The sequence below is a fragment of the Mustela erminea genome, chromosome 19 (genome assembly GCF_009829155.1).
Source record: "Mustela erminea isolate mMusErm1 chromosome 19, mMusErm1.Pri, whole genome shotgun sequence".
Taxonomy (NCBI): Eukaryota; Metazoa; Chordata; class Mammalia; order Carnivora; family Mustelidae; genus Mustela; species Mustela erminea.
The window spans coordinates 4112791-4132560 of NC_045632.1; the positions used below are offsets into that span (position 1 = coordinate 4112791).

Genomic DNA, 19770 nt, shown 5'->3' on the forward strand with positions numbered 1-19770 from the left:
CTGTCAGGGAAGAGACCATCTTTGGCTTTGATTTATTTCTCCCTTTCGGGGGGGCAAATTTTATTGATTTTTATTTATTTATTTTTAAAGTGTTTCTTTTCTTTTCTTTAAAAAAAAGATTTATTTATGAGAGAGAGAGAGAGAATCCTGATGTAGACTCTTCATAGAGAGTGGAACCTGATGCAGGTCTTGATCCCAGGACCTTGGGATCACGACATGAGTGGATACTGAGTTAGCCACTCAACCGATTGAGCTGCCCAGGTGCCCCATGGGCAAATTTAGAAAAATGCTCTAGGTTCTAATGATCACTTCTCCCAAAGATCATGGAAAGTTATATTCCTGAATCTTCATGAGGTCATCAGAGGTGGTGGTAAGTATGTGCAGTGTTGGTGAGGAACCTTCTGGAGGTTCACCTGGAACCACTCCCTAAAGGCATGTCCAGGACACTCTGAGCAGGATCCAGAACACCCTACCCTCTCGAAGGGCTGTCATGGTCATCAGAGGGGACCCATTATTCCTTTCTTGCTCAACTGAATCGTCATTATGTCCCAAGGCACTCAATCAACTGTGATAAAATATTTTTCAGAATCAGAGGTGGTATCTAGCCAACAATGCTTGTAGAGTTGAGATGAGAAAAAGAAAAAGGAAAGGAAAAAACCCCCAAACACTTAAGGTCCTAAACCTACCAAAGGGCAGAGGTGACCTTAGATTCTAGAGTTTTTATGTGAATCACAGGGAGACCCAAGAGAGAAATTACCCATGATTCTAGCAGAGAGAGGATTACATGGATCTCTTTCTCTTCTGAAAAAATGGCCCTGGGTTTGGACTCAGGTCTCCTTGTAAGGGCAGCTCTAGACCCAGTGGAAAATATATGGGCATTAATGTCACATAGACTAACTTTCAGCTCCTGGGTTTCCCACTTAGTAGTTGGGGACGTTAGCCACTATGTTTCAGAGCCACCCAGTCCACAGTGAGTACACTATAGACCTTTACCCTTCTCCAGACACTGTTGTGTTTGAGAGTTGAGTCATTATAGGTAAGATGCATACATCTTCCTGAAACCCCGTGTATGAATTTGCAAGGGCTGCCGTAACAACATACCCCAGACCGGGTGGTTTAGACAATAGAAATGTCTTTTCTCGGAGTTCTGGAGCCCAGAAGCCCATGGTCAAGGTGCTGGCAGATTTGATTTCTGGGTAAAGACTCTTTTTGTGACTTGTAAATGGCCCTTCCCCTGTGCTTGTATATAGAGAAAGAGATCTCTGGAGTCTCTTCTCATAAGGGCACAAGCCCTATTGGCTTAAGTCCCAGATTTATCCCCTCACTTTAACCTTTATTACCTCCCTATGGGTTCTATCCCCCAGATTCAGTCACATTGGGAATTAGGGCATCCGTGTGTACATTTGCAGGGCTGGGAACCACAATTTAGCCCATAACAGCCTGATTCAGCTGTGCAAAATGAGCTCATTGGCCGCAGCTTGTCTGAACCATGGGAAAATCTGAGATGATGGGCATCAATTGAAATTCAACGTAACAAACAAAGTTGTATCAGTTCCTAGAAAAGTTGAGTCATGGGGGGCCTGGGTGGCTCAGTTGGTTAAGCGGCTGCCTTCGGCTCAGGTCATGATCCCAGCATCCTGGGATCGAGTCCCACATCGGGCTCCTTGCTCGGCAGGGAGCCTGCTTCTCCCTCTGCCTCTGCCTGCCGTTCTGTCTGCCTGTGCTCACTCGCTCGCTCTCTCTCTCTGACAAATAAATAAATAAAATCTTAAAAAAAAAAAGAAAGAAAAGTTGAGTCATATCCATAGGCAGACAAATGATAACTTACCTTTAATCGGTAGCTCTCGTGGAGCTGAGAGTTTTCCGGACACAGCCACATCCTACTTCTGCTGATGCTCTCTCTCTAATCCAAGCACCATGATTCCCCCAGCACAGCACACAGCTCCCTGACCAGGCTCCCTGCTCGGCAGCTCTGCACCCGCTCCATTCTCGCTCCATAGTAGCTACAGCAAGGTGTGCTGCTGCTGCGATGAGTATCCCCCATGGCATCCATGAAACTTAGGGAAAAATGCCAAAGCCCTTGTTCCATCTGACCTCGGACTTTCCCCATTGCTCACCCAAACCAAGCAGCCTTCCTACTATTTCTACAGCTCCCCAAACACTGTGGGATCTCAGGCCCTGACATCGTGTGTCTGTCCCGCAGAAACACCATTCCTAGAAGACACGGGGCAGGACTTCTTCCTTCTCTTTCTTCTTCTTCTTTTTTTAGTTAAAAAAATATCATTTATTTATTTGACAGAGAGAGATCACAAGTAAGCAGAGAGGCAGGCAGAGAGAGAGAGGGAAGCAGGCTCCCTGCTGAGCAGAGAGCCCGATGCGGGGCTCGATCCCAGGACCCTGAGATCATGACCTGAGCCGAAAGCAGAGGCTTAACCCACTGAGTCACCCAGGCGCCCTTTCCTTCTCTTTCTTCAGAGCTCTGTGAGTGTTTTAGAAACCCTGTTATTTATTTATTTATTTATTTGAGAGAGAGTGAGCAAGAGAGAAAGCATGAAAGGGGCAGAGGGAAAGGGAGAAGGAGATACCCTGCAGAGCAGGGAGGCTGATGCAGGGCTTGATTCCACGACCCTGAGATAACTCTGTCTCTCTCTCTTCCCTGATGTAATCTTTTACACAGGGATTCTCTCTCCCTGGCCCAATTTCCAGCATTCACACCTGTGTTTACATGCATATCCATTTCTATGCCTGTGCGTTTGTTTCTTTATTACATTTCTCCCGTCTGGATTGCAGACTCCAGAGGCCCTTCTCCAGTTCAGTACCTTATCTCCAGTGCCCCACAGGCGGCGCATGCTCAGTAGCCATCGCTGAGTGACAGATGAGAGCGCGCCTCCCGCGGGGTCTGCCGTGAGGGTTCTAGGAAATAAAACAGTGAGGCCAGAACGCGGCCCAGGCCACACGATCATGGCAGGGTGGTCGTTGTCACACTCGGAAAGGCGTTTCTCATGTTCATGCCAGACAGAGAGTAGAGGAGAAGGATCCTCCCAGATTTCCGATTTTTTAAAATTTCCGATTTTTAAAATTAATTATTTTATTAACATATAATGTATTATTTGCCCCAGGGGTACAGGTCTGTGAATCATCAGGCATACACAACAGATTTCCGATTTTGAGGAGCAGAGAACAGATTTAAGGAAATTTGGACAAGGACGTCCAGCAAACATCTCTGGCTCGTTGCCCAAGGCAAGCAGTGCCTCCTTAGCGGGGCCAAATGGCCAATCGGTCAGCACGCCTTGATGTCCTCATGATCGCCGTGTGTGCGGAACATTGCAGGAAAAAGCATGCAGGTATGTATTTTGGACAGAAACCCTTTGGTTGGGTGGAAAATACTGTGAATCTTCAAGTCAGGTGAGTCTGGGTTTGATTCCCACCTCTGTCGCGGAGAAGACCGTCACCATTAGTCGCTATTCATGTTAGGAACACAGCTGCTCAATGTCCAGCTGCTCGATTCTGCTCCTGGCTGTTTCACTGACTAGCTATGTGACCCGAATGCTTCGTGCCTCACTTTCCTGACGTGTAAGCTGGACATGACAATTGTGTCTAATTCATAGGAGTGTTGTATTACAAGCGTTGGAATGTGCAAAGCAATTTAAACAATCCTTGGCCTAGAGTAAGGAAGGCCCACGTAAGTGTGGGGTTTCACTGTGGCTGTCACCACCCCAGTTATTACTGGAAGTAATAACAAAGTTTTTATTTTAAAATGATCATTGTACAGGGGCACCTGGGTGGCTCAGTGGGTTAAAGCCTCTGCCTACTGCTCAGGTCATGATCCCAGGGTCTTGGGATCGAGCCCCACTTCGGGCTCTCTGCTCAGCGGGGAGCCTGCTTCCTCCTCTCTCTCTCTCTGCCTGCTTCTCTGCCTACTTGTGATGTCTCTCTGTCAAATAAATAAAAATAAAATCTTTAACAAAAATAAAATAAAATGATCATTCTACAACCCAGACAAAACCTCTATCAGGTAAGCAATAGGTATGAACCCAATTTGTGGATGGAAAAACCGGGGCCCCCAAAAGTTAAGTGACTTGTCGGAAGTCTCACAGCTGGAAAAATGTGGGGTGGGTTTCACATTCGATAGAGTCTGATTCCAAAGGGCCCTAAGCTACTGTGTACCCTTTGGACAGAACCGACTAAGTTCAGGAAATCATGCTTTACTCCAAGCAGGTGGATGACCTCTGAGGAGGAACTTAATTTAAACCTGGAGCTTCACCAGCGAGGGGCTCAAGCCTGACCCCTAGTAGATTCCTCAAGAAGAACATGTGAGGGTTTGCTTTCCTTCACCCCTCCACCAATATTTATAATGCTTTGACATTTTGATGATGGCCATCCCAACATGAATAAGACGACATCTCAGTGGTTTTGACTTGAATTTCCATGGTTAGTGATGTTGAACACCTTTTTATACACCCACTGGCCATTTATATGTTTTCTTGGGAAAAACGTCGATTGGGGTCCTTTGCCCATTGGTACAGTCACTGTAGAAAACAGTATGGAGGATCTCCAAAAAGCTAAAAATTGAACTACCCTATACTTCAGCAATCTTACTTCTAGGTCTCTATCCAAAAGAAATAATGTCACCACCCTGGAGAGGTATCTGCTTTCCCATGTTCATTGCAGCTTTGCTCACAATAGCCCAAATATGGAAGCAACCCAAGTGTCCATTGATGAATGAATGGATAAAGAAAATGTACATATAATGTACATATGTATAATGAACCATTATTCAACCTTTAAAAAGGCAGTCCTGTGATCTGTGACAACATGAATTAACCCAGAGGATATTATGTGAAGCAAAACAAGTCACACACAGAAAAAAAAGTATGATCACACTTATATCTAGAATCTAAAAAAGTTGAAGTCACAGAAACAGAGGAGAAGGGCAGTGAAAATGGGGAGATGCTGGTCAAAGGGTACAATTGGAAGCCTTACTGTAAACCTAATCTGATTAAGACAGTAATCAAGACAATGCAATCAATATTAATGATGTAATAGACAAGTAGATCGATGGAACAGGATAGAATCTGGAAACAGACTCACATATATAGAGTCAGCTAATCTGGACAACGGAGCAAATGCAATTCAATTGACGCAAGGTAGTGTTTTCAAAAAATGGTGTGGGAGGGCGCCTGGGTGTCTCGGTGGGTTAAGCCCTCAGTGCCTTTGGCTCAGGTCATGATCCTAGAGTCCCAGGCTGCGAGTTCTACGGGGAGTCTGTTTCTCCCTCTGACCTTCTCCCCTCTCATGCTCTCTCTCTCTCTCTCTCTAATAAATAAATAAATAAATAAAATGATGTTGAAACACCATGTTTGCAAAACATCCGTCTGCCAAAGGATGGTATCCAGGATATATGAAGAATTCTTACAACTCAGCAATTAGAAAACAAACAACCCAGTTTAAAAAAAAAATGAGCAAAAGATCTGCACAGATACCTCACTAAAGAAGATACACAGGTGACAACGAAGCTTATGGACAAATGATCAATATCACTGGTCACTAGGGGATTGCAAGTTAAGATAATGAAATGCCATCACATCCTTATTAAGATGGTTAAAATCCAAATACCAACACCACCAATGCTGGCAAGGATGTGGGGCGGCAGGAGCTCTCCTTCATTGTTGGTGGGAATGCAAAACGGTACGACCACTTTCGGAGACTGGCGGTCTCCTACAGAACTAAACTGGCTCCTACCATATGACCCGGTATGATCCAAATGAGTTGGAAGGGCACATCCAGGGGCATCTGGGGGGCTCAGTCGGTTAAGTGTTGGAATCTTGATCTCAGCTTGGGTTTGATGTGAGGGTTGTGATTTCAAGCACCACACTGGGAGCCTACTTAAAAAACAAAACAAAACAAAACAAAAACCCCCAAACTCATGTCCACATAAGAACCTGCACATAGAGGTTTACAACAGTTTTATTCATAACTGCCAAAAACTGGGAGCAACCAAGACGTCCATCAGCAGGTCAGTGGATAAATAAACCAGTACATCCAGACAATGGGATATTTATTATTAGTGATAAAATGAAATGAACTATCCGGAGCCACATAAAAACCACTGGGGAACCTTACATGCATATCGTTCATCGGAAGAAACCATTCCTAAAACGCTGCGTACTGTGTGGTTCCAACTATAAGGTATTCTGGGAAAGACAAAGTGATGGCTACAGTGGTCCCCAGAGGAGAAATTCCACCCTAACTGGAAAGGAATCCCAGTGGATCAGAGAAAGAAGGTCACGAGCAGAGGACCTTGGAAGTGAAGAGACCTGAGTGGCTGATGGGGATGCTTTCTGTAGGACACGAAGGTAAACAGAAGGGAGAAAGCCTTTGAGGGCTGGCTGATAAAAGAAAGGGAGGGGCACACTTTAGGGCACTATAAAATAAAACAGAACCCCAAAATAGAAGAAACCACAAACCGTCCCACCATCGAGATCCCCACCTCCCCAGCAAAAAGCCATCCAGGAAAGAAACTGCCTCTCCCTGCATGGACAGCAGACGGCGCCCTTGAACTAAGAATCTTATAAACCATTAACTCCCTCTGTGGGTGAAAAGCAACAAGGTAGCGATCTCTCTCCCTCCTGGCCCGCACACCCCAGAAGCAAATGAACAAAGGGCGTGAAAGAGCCTCAAATTAATATTTGAAGATAGGAAAGACATTTTGAATTAGAAATTTGAAAAGCTAAAATGAATTTTTAAAAATAAGGGGGAAAAATGGAACAAGCTGGAAATGGAGAAAAAGAAATTAAAATGTCCAAAGTGAAAACTAAATTAAAATGTGGCCAAGGTACAGTAGATCTAAGTGCAGACTCAAGAAGGGGCATTAAGAAAAGCACTGCAGGGATGCCTGGGTAGCTCAGTGGGTTAAGCCTCTGCCTCTGGCTCAGGTCATGATACCAGCCCAGGGGTTTGGGATTGAGTCCCGCAACAGGCTCCTTCCTGCTTCCCTCTCTGCTTGCCTTTCCCTGTGCTTGTGTTCTCTCTCTGTCTCTCTCTGACAAATAAATAAATAAAATCCTAAAAAAAAAAAAAAAAAACAAACACAAAACCGAAAACCCTACAAAATCCACAAGGATGAAAACAAGATAAAAATGTAAAGGGAGTTATAGAGGGTGTGATCGAGATAAAGGAACTTATGATGTGTGTCCCTGAACAAGAACATCAAGACAAAGGGGGAAAAATAATATTTGAGACATAACCTAAGAAAATTATGCCAAGATAAAAGAAGATCAGAAGCTACCTATTAAAAGGATCCACCAGGGGGTTGTGAAGATATTTATCCAAACTGTATCACTCCCAGGACCTGGGGAAGTAATTGCAAGGTGTGTTGGTATGGCACTGAGCCAAGAGTGAAGTGAACTTAAGTGAGGACTCTTGTCTTACATTTCTGGAAACTTCCACTTGAATTACTGGACTCCAGTGGCGGTCCGAGTCCTTGAAAATTTATCTCCACTTGGAACCAGTATTCAGGAGACCCAGGAAAGTTTATGTACTTCCCTTTCTCCTGGACACTAAACACTGTACCCCATTGGGGAAGTCTCCCAAGAAGGCTGAGAGTGTATGCCTCTGGTGCCTGCTTCACAGTTGTCTGGACTCCCAATCATTCAAGGGGCATCGAGGCTGTGGACTAATTCATGCTTGGAAATCTGGTAGGAGGTTGGCTCTGGCTCTTCCATGTAACATGCATAGCAAGCTGATTTTCAACTGATTTTCTTTCTTAAAAAACCCCTATGATCCATTTATCACCACTAGATGTCTCTCTGGCCAACCATTCCCTAGGATCTGATTAGTAAGTAATTCCTGATGCCTAGAATAATAACCAAAATCACTGTGCACCTTAAGAACTAATTGCCAACACCCCCTGGCTCGGTCACAGTGCGTTCTATGGCTCTCCCGATACAAGTAAGCCCATTTCAAAGACTAAAAAGATAAGTCACCAACATTCTTTTTGGGGTTCCTGTTTCTTATGAAAGATTATGAGGAGTCTTTTGGGTCCATAAAGACAGTGCTTCCAAACTCTTTTTTAGGGGACGCCATGACCTACAGTAATAATACATTTGAAAATATGATTTGACACATATTCGTGTATTTTTTTTTATTGAATTATATTGACACACAACACTGTTTCGGGTGAGCAATGGAATGATTTGACATTACGTTCACTGTGAAATGATTACCACTGTCTGGTCACCATCTGTTACCATAAAAAGTTACAAAACATTTTTTTCCTTGGGATGAGAACTTGCAAGATTCACTCTTCCAGCAACCTTCAGATATGCATGACAACACCGCAGACTACAGTCACCATGCTTGACATCACATCCCTGGGACTTATCCATGTATATATGTGTAAATAGGCATCCGTTTCTATTTATAAAATCACCTTAAAATATTAGAAATATTATATTGGGTACACATGTTATACTTTGTGATTTCCCCTCCAATTCTGTGGCATTTTAATTATTTTTTAAATGTATTTTTTATCTTAATTTTTTAATTTTATTTTTTAAAGGATTTTACTTATTTATTTGATAGAGACACAGTGAGAGAAGGAACACACAGAGGGGGAGTGGGAGAGGGAGAAGCAGGTTTCCCACTGTGCAGGGAGCCTGATGTGGGGCTCAATCCCAGGAACCTGGGATCATGACCTGAGCCCAAGGCAGATGCTTAATGACTGAGCCACCCAGGCGCCCCAGAATGTAGGTTTTCATATCAAAACCTCATCATCCACCATCCATGACCAAAACCCCATTATTAACAGCCGGATCACCTTCAACTCATATCTCAGGAAGAAAGAAAAAAAAAAAAAGCCTTATAAGGAGGGTCCTAGCTTCTCCTTTCACAAAAGAAACTGAAGATTACTTCCCAGGAGAATGATTAGACCTTTTCATGCCCTTCCCCAAAAATCTCACCATCAGTCACAATATTTCCAAATCTTGTCTTTGTTATAATGCTGGGTCAGGGAACACCATTTTTTCCCAAAGGCGTCCCCATCTTCAGTACATTCCCGGTAGATCATATGTCTGTACCAGAAGGGAAACACGCATTTTGCAAAGTCTACAGAGGAGGGAAGCAATCAGAATAAGAAATCTTTCTATTTTGTTATTTCTTCTTTGCCATGTCTCCCATGCACACATGTCTGTGCCCCCCCCCAAACCCTTCCCCCGCATTCAGCACCGTCTGCTTGGCAATATTGGTGGGAGATTGAGGTTTTGCTAAAAGTTTGCTTTCAAGGTCATGTGTTTGAAGCTCTCATAATGTCCTTGGTGCAATGTGATTTGCATACTGTCAGAGACCTACCTGCACAGATCTCCTTTTCACAGTGTCATTGACCGTGGAGTCCCCGTACAGCGCCCTCTTGTGGATCCTATTGAACAAATATCACCCAACCTCCCTGCCGTATTCAGAGACCGGACACTCACCGTCTTCAGAGCAGTATTTCCAATAGCCTTGGTAAGTCTCATTTAGGGAACACCACTTGTGTTTCGTCTTGAGCTTGACGCAGTCATAGAATATTCCATTTTTGTAATGGAATGGAAAGAAACATTTGCCATCTGAAGAAAACAAAAATTCTTGGTCTTTCTCTGGGAGTATTACTTGGGATGTTACAAACTTACTTTTTTTCTTAATATATTATCGGTCCATTTGATCGATCTCAATTTGACATTGAGAGAGAGAGGGAGAGAGCATGAGAAGGGGAAGGTCAGAGGGACAAGCAGGCTTTCTGCTGAACAGGGAGCCCGATGTGGGACTCGATCCCAGGACCCTAGGATCATGACCTGAGCCGAAGGCAGTCGCTTAACTAACTGAGGCACCCAGGCGCCCTACAAATTGACTTTTGTCTTCCCCTGGTTGCACTGAAGTGAGAGCTGCTCCCTGGGGTCCTGTTGAATACTGAGTCACTTAACACTTTTCTCCATGGTATAAACACTCTTGATATATTTTGCTTAGCATTTGGCCCCAGTTCCAGAAAACTCTCCTAAGCTTAGAAACATAAATGTGAGACTTATCTATTGAACAATTTCCCCTCCATCTCTTTTCTTCACCTTATTACACACACACACACACACACACACACACGCACACACACAGTATATAGCCTAGTTTGTATCTATTCAGTTTTCTCCACGCGTATATGGACATAACGTGTATACGGACATTACGTATACACACCTGTACATCCCTACAACACACACACAGGTTACATACTATACATGGGCTCTCTGCACAGAGTTTTTGCTCCCTCGTAAAATGAATCATACTTTATATCCGTAACTTGTTTCTAACTTAGCTTATTACAAAAATCCTTCCCAATGTATCTTTTTCTTCCCCCCTCCTGGCCTCCATTTAAGACAGTGTTCAGAACTTTCTCTAGAATTGAACTCATCATCTTTCTCTCTCACTTATATTCTTCCTCCGTGAAGGGTATCTCTATCCACCCACCTGAGCCAAAAAAAAACTTACCCCATGTATCCTTTTAACATTTGTAGCTCTAAATCCTTTCTAATGTCAATTCATATCTGTGATACGGATTTTGCCAAATTGACTCAACATTTCCTGTATTCAGATTGTTTCCCCTCTCTGCAAAGCCGAAGCAAACTTTTCATGTATGTAAATTCTTAGGTACTGAAGCATTTATTTCTACAGAATGGCATCCCAAAAGTAAGATTCTTAGGTTAACGCACATATGAACTGTTAATGTTATTGGGTATTGCTTTCTCAAAGGACAGTAGCAATTCATGTTTCCTACCAATGTGCCCTTTTACCTGGATTTTCTTCACCCTGAAGTATTTATACAATCTTAAGGTGTATACCTTTTTATCTTTTAAAAGATTTTATTTACTTATTTGACAGGCAGAGATCACAAGTAGGCGGAGAGGCAGGCAGAGAGAGGGGAGAAAGCAGGCTCCCTGCCAAGCAGAGAGCCCAATGCGGGGCTGGATCCCAGGACCCTGAGACCATGACCTGAGCCGAAGGCAGAGGCTTTAACCCACTGAGCCACCCAGGCCCCAGGTGTATACCTTTAAAACAGATTATTCCTGTCTTGCTTTAAAATAGATGATACAAAGTAGAATGACCAGGGTCTGAAGCCAGCAATCATTAGAAAAGATTACTTATTATTACTATTTGATGCATTCTTGGCTGATATGCTATTTATATTACTATGGTTATGGTTTGTTTAAATATCTGATAATACAAGGTGTTTCTCCAACGCTTCCCCCCCCCCATAATATTCCTAATTACTATTGGACATTTTTCCCATGTGAATTTTAAAATTAGGTATTTTCTGGTTTATTGGCAGAAATTAAAGAGTAGTGCTGGTAAAGATCAGGGTGACTCTTATTTCTTGTTTTTCTTTATCTGTTTACAAATTCCTTTTATCAAATTTACAAAAAGAGAGAAAAGATTTTATCAGGAAAAAACCCACTGATCTCCCCATTTTTACAAAATTAAAAGAAAATATCCTTTAATCACAAAAGTTTTCTGATCATCTTACCTTTGACTTCTGGAAAGTGAATTATAGTTTCTGAAAAAGAAAATTGGAAGTCGATGTTTATTTCACTATTCTTATTTCTTCCAACCCAGAACATGGCATGATCTGTCATTTAGAACTCGCTTTATGTTCTTCAATATGATTTTATCATTTACTTATTTAAGTCCCGGACATTTATTTTTTTCTTTTTTTTTTTTTTAAGATTTTATTTATTTATTTATTTAACAGACAGAGATCACAAGTAAGCAGAGAGGCAGGCAGAGAGAGAGGAGGAAGCAGGCTCATCGATGAGCAGAGAGCCCGACGCGGGGCCGAGCCCGACGCGGGGCCGATCCCGGGACCCTGAGATCATGACCAGAGCTGAAGGCAGAGCCCTTAACCCACTGAGCCACCCAGGCGCCCCAGTCCTGGACATTTCTTGCTGATTTAACCCCAAAGTGTTTTTTGTCACTGACATAAAATAGAATGATTTTCTTTTCTAAGAGTGTCTACTGGGTTCTTACCAGTATAGGGAAAAACAACTGGTTGTTACATGTTTATCTTATATCTATCCACAAATCCAGATTCTCTTATTTTTTAAAAATTTCTTATTAAGTTTCATTTTAATTTTCGTATAGTTCAGATTTTCTTATTGAAGCTAGGAACATTTACTAGTTTTCCTAGGGCTTTTTGAAGTATGTAATCATACAATTATACTTCTTATTTTCTCTGCTTAATGGGTTATTTCCTTTTTGCAATATCACCTGCCTTAGGCCCCCTCCACCCCCGACAATGTTAACTAGTACTGGTCACAATCGATACATCCGTGCAGACGGAGTGTTATTTGGGTTAAGAATGTTCATTTCAGGGGCGCCTGGGTGGCTCAGTGGGTTAAAGCCTCTGCCTTCAGCTCAGGTCATGATCCCGGGATCCTGGGATCGAGTCCCGCATCGGGCTCTCTGCACGGCAGGGAGCCTGCTTCCCTTCCTCTCTCTCTGCCTGCCTCTCTGTCTACTTGTGATCTCTGTCTGTCAAATAAATAAATAAAATCTTTTTTTTTAAAAGAATGTTCATTTCAGCACAGCTGATAATAACCCCTCAGATAGAGATCAATCCAAAAATACCAATCAGTAAGGGAATTTAAAAATAAAATATTATTATTTTTTATTTGAAAGAGAGAGAGAGCAGGAGCAGGGGGAGGAGCAGAGGGAGAGGGACAAGCAGACTCTGCGCTGAGTGCGGAGCCAGAAGAGGAGCTCAGTCCCACAACACTGAGATCACAACCTGAGCTGAAATCAAGAGTCAGACGCTTGACCTCCTGAGCCCCTCAGGCGCCCCTTCAATACATAGCTTTATAATACTGCAGACATTAACAAAGAGGAACATATAAATAGATATGAAAACATTTGCACTTCATCTTTAGGTGACAAAAGGCATTTTCTATTTCATTATGTTCTATAAGACTCTGTTTTTACAAAAAAGAAAAGCCCATTATGGAGTTGTATGAGATGATACATTTGGTCACTCAAAAATATTAACAGTAAAATTGACAGTAGTATTATAATTGCTTTCTTCTTCTTTTTCCTTATCTATTCTTTTTAAAGAATTATTTATTTGAGGAGTGCCTGGGTGGCTCAGTGGGTTAAAGCCTCTGCTTCAACTCAGGTCATGATCCCAGGGTCCTGGGATTGGGTCCCTGCATTGGGCTCTCTGCTCAGCAGGGAGCCTGCTTACCTCTCTCTCTCTGCCTGCCTCTCTGCCTGCTTATGATCTCTGTCTGTCAAATAAATAAATAAATAAATAAATAATCTTTTAAAAAAGTTATTTATTTGACAGAGAGAGAGAGAGAGCACAAGCAGGGTGAGGAGCAGAGGGAGAGGGAGATGCAGGCTTCCCCCTGAGCAGGGACCCCAATGTGGGGCTTGATCCCAGGACCCTGTGGTCATAACCTAAGCCCAAGGCAGACGCCTAACTGACTGAGCCACCCAGGCCCCCCTTTCTTTAACTATTCTTAACATAGATTGTACGTTATCTTACATATGAGGACATAAAATATGATTTCTTGCCAGGAAAAGGAGCATAATATTGAACGACTTTATATTTTATTGCCAAATTTAAAAAACAACTCTAAGAGTTTTTATCAACTCACCTACAGCTGGAGGATCATCATCTGAAAGACACAATTTTATTTTTAAATTAATCTCTCCACCCAACATGGGACTTGAACTTACAACCCAGAGATCAAGAGTTACACCTTCCACCGACTAAGCCAGGCGGGTGCCCCGAAAGACACAAATTTTAGCAAATACTTATTTCACTAGATTTAACCTTTAGACTAGAATGAAATGCAAATATTTTCCTAAATTATAATCCAGTAAGGATAATATTTTGAAGGAGCTGCGTCAGAATTTCCGTGGTGCTTCCTTTCAGTAGTGTAATTGTGGGTGATTTGTAATTTTTCCTTTTGCTTTAACTGTATTTTCTGGGGCTCCATGTTATCACATGGCACCTGTTTTATTTCGGTGATAAAGGATTTCTCTCCTCACAGTAATCATTATTATTTTCTCCCCAATGAGATGGAAGACTCTTTCAAATTCGCAATCGATTTTCGCAAAGAGTAGAGAACTTACATCCACTAAAAATGGCTCCGGAATTCAAGTTTAGGAGACTCTGATGTCTTGCAAGTATTGAAATGCCAAGAAACCTCCCAGAAAGGGCTAAGGCATTTCATCATAAATGGCCTGTCCATTGCTTGCAGATCTTCAACGCTCTTCTCTGAGACTGAAAGAGACAGGATCTTGATGGCTATGTTTTTGCCTATAAATGTCGAACTGGCAACTGGTACTGAACATGAAGCACCCCCTCACCCCCCAGAGCAGGAAGCACAACGTGAAGAAGACGTTTAGAAATGACTTACTTTTTCACCCTTACAAGTAGGAAGGATTCCAGGGGGAGGACACGTTCAGAACGTAAACTGATGGTGCAGAGGTGTAGCTAAAAAAGTACACTTTCTCTTAAAAAAAAAAAATAGAGGGTGCCTGGGTGGCTCAGTGGGTTGGGCTTCTGCGTTCCGCTGGGGTCGGGTCGTGATCTCCGGGTCCTGGGATTGAGTCCTGCTTGGGGCTGTCTGCTAGGTGGGGAGCCTGCTTCCTCCTCTCTCTCTGCCTGCCTCTCTGCCTACTTGTGATCTCTGTCAAATAAATAAATAAAATCTTTTTTTTAAAAAAATTTATTTGTCAGAGAGAGAGAGAGTGAGCACAGGCAGACAGAGTGGCAGGCAGAGTCAGAGGGAGAAGCAGGCTCCCTGCGGAGCAAGGAGCCTGATGCGGGACTCGATCCCAGGACGCTGGGATCACGACCTGAGCCGACGGCAGCTGCTCAACCAACTGAGCCACCCAGGCGTCCCTAAATAAATAAAATCTTAAAAAAAAAAAAAAGAAATACACTTTCTCAGAATCTTTAGCTCCTTCATCCCCAGCTAACTGTGTGACTTTGGGTCCATGACTCGACATCTCTGTGCGTCAGATCCCTTTCTACAAAACGAGGGCCATAACTGTACCTACCTCATGGGATTGTTATGAGGAACATATTTATTACACATATCAAGTCCTCAGCATATGATTCTTTTTTTTTTTAAGGGAGAACTCTTTATTATTATTATTATTATTTTTTAAAATTTTTTCAACTTATTTATTTTCAGAAAAACAGTATTCATTATTTTTTCACCACACCTAGTGCTCCATGCAATCCGTGCCCTCTATAATACCCACCACCTGGTACCCCAACCTCCCACACCCCCACCACTTCAAACCCCTCAGATTGTTTTTCAGAGTCCATAGTCTCTCGTGATTCACCTCCCCTTCCAATTTACCCCAACTCCCTTCTCCTTTCTAACACCCCTTGTCCACCATGATATTTGTTATGCTCCACAAATAAGTGAAACCATATGATAATTGACTCTCTCTGCTTGACTTATTTCACTCAGCATAATCTCTTCCAGTCCCGTCCATGTTGCTACAAAAGTTGGGTATTCATCCTTTCTGATGGAGGCATAATACTCCATAGTGTATATGGACCACATCTTCCTTATCCATTCATCCACTGAAGGGCATCTTGGTTCTTTCCATAGTTTGGCGGCCGTGGCCATTGCTGCTATAAACATTGGGGTACAGATGGCCCTTCTTTTCACGACATCTGTATCCTTGGGGTAAACACCCAGGAGTGCAATTGCAGGGTTATAGGGAAGCTCTATTTTTATTTCTTGAGGAATCTCCACACTGTTCTCCAAAGAGGCTGCACCAACTTGCATTCCCACCAACAGTGTAAGAGGGTTCCCCTTTCTCCACATCCTCTCCAACACATGTTGTTTCCTGTTTTGCTAATTTTGGCCATTCTAACTGGTGTAAGGTGATATCTCAATGTGGTTTTAATTTGAATCTCCCTGAGGGCTAATGATGATGAACATTTTTTCATGTGTCTGATAGCCATTTGTGTATCTTGATTGGAGAAGTGTCTGTTCATATCTTCTGCCCATTTTTTGATATGATTGCCTGTTTCGTGTGGGTTGAGTTTGAGGAGTTCATTATAGATCCTGGATATCAACCTTTTGTCTGTACTGTCATTTGCAAATATCTTCTCCCATTATTATTATTTTTAAAGATTTTATTTATTTATTTGACAGGCAGAGATCACAAGTAGGCAGAAAGGCAGGCAGAGAGAGAGAGGAGGAAGCAGGCTCCCCTCTGAGCAGAGAGCCCGATGCAGGGCTCGATCCCAGGACCCTGAGACCATGACCTGAGCCAAAGACAGAGGCTTTAACCCACTGAGCCACCCAGGTGCCCTTAGCATATGATTCTGCTTCACCTTAGAAATTCTGTCTGCCATCCACAGGGGTGCAGCATAGACAATTCTTCTGAGTATGTGGGAATATTTCCATAATACAGTGAGTTAAAGGTTTTTAAAAGGAAACCTGACCTAACCATGATGGCAAAGAATTACAGAGTGCACATGCTGGGGAGGGGATATAAAACAGCATGGCTGCTCTGGAAAACAGCACGGAGGTTGCTCAAAAAAATTAAAAATAGAACTACCATGTGACCTGGCAATCCCACTTCTGGGTATTTACCCAAAAGCTTCGAAATCTGGATCTTGAAGAGCTTTCTGTATTCTCACGCTCACTGAATCCTAATAGCCAGGACGGGGGAACCACCCGAAAGTCCATCCCCGGACGGGTGGACAGTGGATCAGGAGAAGGCAGTCTCTGCGTGCCGCGGAAATTAATTAGAGAGAAATACACTCATTAAATAAATAAATAAATTGTATCCAAAGAGAAGGAACTCCTGCCGTAGGCAACAACAGGGATGGACGTGGAGGACATCAGGCTAAAGGAAAAAAGCCAGAGGCAGAAGGACAAAAACTTCACATGAGGTATCCAAAACAGACGCACTCCGTGAATGTTGTTAGCAGTTAAATCCAAACACTTATACTGTGTCTCTAATACCTGCTGGTGGTAGGTATTAATAATAATAATAATAATAATAATAATAATAACAACCTGGCATCCTCCCAGCATCCGTCGGGGAGGGGGCAGCAAGAAACATTCTCCTGTGTTGGGTGTGGGAACGCAGAGCTTGGCCCGAGGTCACGGAAGAAACTCAGGGTGGAGTCAGAGAAGCCAGGTTGGGGCTGGACATGGGAGCCCCTGCTGGAGGGAGGTGGGACAGAGGTGGCCAGGAGGCTGCTCAGCTCTGGGCCGGTGGGGTCCCGCCGGGAGCGCTGGGCTATCATTCTCCTGCCCTCCGGTCCCATCAAATGATAAAGGCTTTTGCAATGCAAGATTTGTATTTTAGCACAAGCGTTTGCTGAAATTCAGCTGTGGGCCGACGGGCAGTGTCTCCCCCAGGAGCATGAAATGGTAACAGGCAGCAGGTGAAAACTCCAGAATTTGGGGGTTCATGCTGCATGTCAGGGGCTGCCCACCCGGATGGTCCTCCTGTAAGGGACCCCACTGTCGTGTCATCCCTGAGTGCGCCCCAACAGCTTGTAACCATGGAAACGTTACCCACGCACACCGCCAGCGTCTAGTCCTAGAACGGGATCACTCAGCTGGACCCTCTGTGAAGTCTTGCCAGGTCAGTCGTATCTCCAGGCTTGCCCGAGGCATGAAGGCGGTTGGGGTCACACAGCTCATCTGTCTCCTCTCCGTCTCCTCACCCGCCAGTGGGCTCACAGGTGTAGTCACTCTTGCCACTTACTCTCTACACCATGTGCCCCCGGCGCGATCCAAGCCTCCTACCTCTTTGCTTCTAAAATGCTAAAATCCAATGCTTTCATGTTCTGTCTCCGGGATCAGAATGCCCCTTATTCTCGAAGGCATCTTACTGCCCGCAGGCCGGGTGGCTGGCCCCAGAGATGCCAATGGGGCCCTCTTCACCTCGGGGGAGCAGACACTTGTTGGGGAGACAGACAACGTGAATGAGCAACCTTTCCAAAGACTCAGAAGTGCGCTGAGCACCATGTAAGTGGAAAGACCATGCCTGGGCCCTGTGGGTCTTCATTCACTGAGACTGGGCAGCATCGAGAGAGCGTCACATGGGAAAATGTGACCTTCCTAATTCAGGAGGCCAGGCACTAAAAGTGGAGAAATTAACCAGCTTCTGACCCTTATACTTTCTTTTCTCTCTCTCTTTTTTTTTTTTTTAACATACATACAAAAGTGGTATCTCATGAAAAAATCAATGTCCTAGACAAAAGTATTATTGTTCCATAAGCACAAAAAGAATATTCTAACACATAAGAAATTAGTGGTCACAGCCACACTAAGAACCTCTCTCTCTCTCTCTTTTTTTTTTAAGACGTTTATCCACACTGTATTCGATTTACTTTTCAATGCAAACGTGTCCTGGAGGATACTTCCACGTAGGACCTGCGAGACCATCATTTTGAAAAAATTTCACAAAATAACTGTTTTCCCAGGTCTGCGTGACGCCCCCACCAGATGTGTAGGAAATGCTTCTGTGATGAAATTCCCTTCTTATATGGTCATCTACAATTGCTGAAGGCCACACGATTTGGTAAAGACTAAAACAGACTTGCCAAAACTCAGTTCCATCTTCAAAGCCTCGAATAAAGCATTTAAAATATGGTAGGGGAGATGGGAGACACGCGGTTATGAAGGGACACGACTTTGCCAATGGGCTCGTCCAACTTGCCTTCCGATTCTTTCATTTTTATTAGTCAAACCTTGTTATATTTGTGTGTGTGTTTTTAGTATTTTTATTTTTTTAAAGATGTTATTTATTTATTTGACAGACAGAGATCACAAGTAGGCAGAGAGGCAGGCAGAGAGAGAGGAGGAAGCAGGCTCTCCGCTGAGCAGAGAGCCCGATGCAGGGCTCGATCCCAGGACCCTGAGATCATGACCCGAGCCCAAGGCAGAGGCTTAATCCACTGAGCCACCCAGGTGCCCCGTGTGTGTGTTTTTAAGGCCCACCAGTGGCGTGTGTCTATTCAATAGAAATACTAGAAAAATAGAGAGGGTATCTTTTTCTCTTTTAGGGTACATGGAATTAGGATGGCTCTTACACTCAAGTTGGATTACATATGGCAGAAAATGTGCAAGACTCGGTTTTTCTTTTCGGTTTTTTTTTTTTAAGTTTTTATTTATTTATCTGACAGAGACAGAGAGATCACAAATAGAGCAGCAGGCAGAGAGAGAGGAGGAAGCAGGCTCCCCGCTGAGCAGAGAGCCCAATGCGGGGCTCGATCCCAGGACCCTGAGACCATGACCTGAGCCAAACGCGGAGGCTTAACCCACGAAGCCACCCGGGCGCCCCAAGACTCGAGTTTTCAATGCTCACCCCCGACGTGTCACATCGCGACTCACCCTCATAGTCAGGACAGACCACACGGTGAAATCCACAGACCCAGAGCAACAGGAACCCCACCGGCAAGGCCATGCTGCGCCTCTCAGAAACTGCTGGTCGACTTGAGACTTGCTCATCCTCAGGGCTTTATAGCCAACACCGCCGCCGTCTCCTCCTTCCTGCTTCACTTCCCTCCTCCCTCCTCCCCTCCCTCCTCCCCTCCCTTCTCCCCCCAGGTTCCTCCTTCTCTCCTCCCCTCCCTTCTTGTAGGGCTCTTTCTCCCTCTCAGCTCCCCTTCCTCCTCCTGCTTTTCTTTTCTTTTTTCTTTTTTTTTTTAAGATTTTATTTATTTGACACAGAGAGAGAAATCACAAGTAGGCAGAG

General features: G+C 43.8%; 1 protein-coding gene across 1 annotated transcript; it reads right to left on the minus strand.

Moving 5' to 3' along the window:
- Positions 1 to 8962: 8962 nt before the first annotated feature.
- LOC116580035 (binder of sperm protein homolog 1-like) lies at positions 8963 to 19479 on the minus strand. The gene is made up of 4 exons (XM_032326068.1): positions 19407 to 19479; positions 11546 to 11575; positions 9471 to 9602; positions 8963 to 9105 (listed from the first exon to the last, which is right to left on the minus strand). The coding sequence occupies exons 1-4, from the start codon at positions 19477 to 19479 to the stop codon at positions 8963 to 8965; spliced, it is 378 nt and encodes a 125-aa protein (XP_032181959.1).
- Positions 19480 to 19770: the final 291 nt, after the last annotated feature.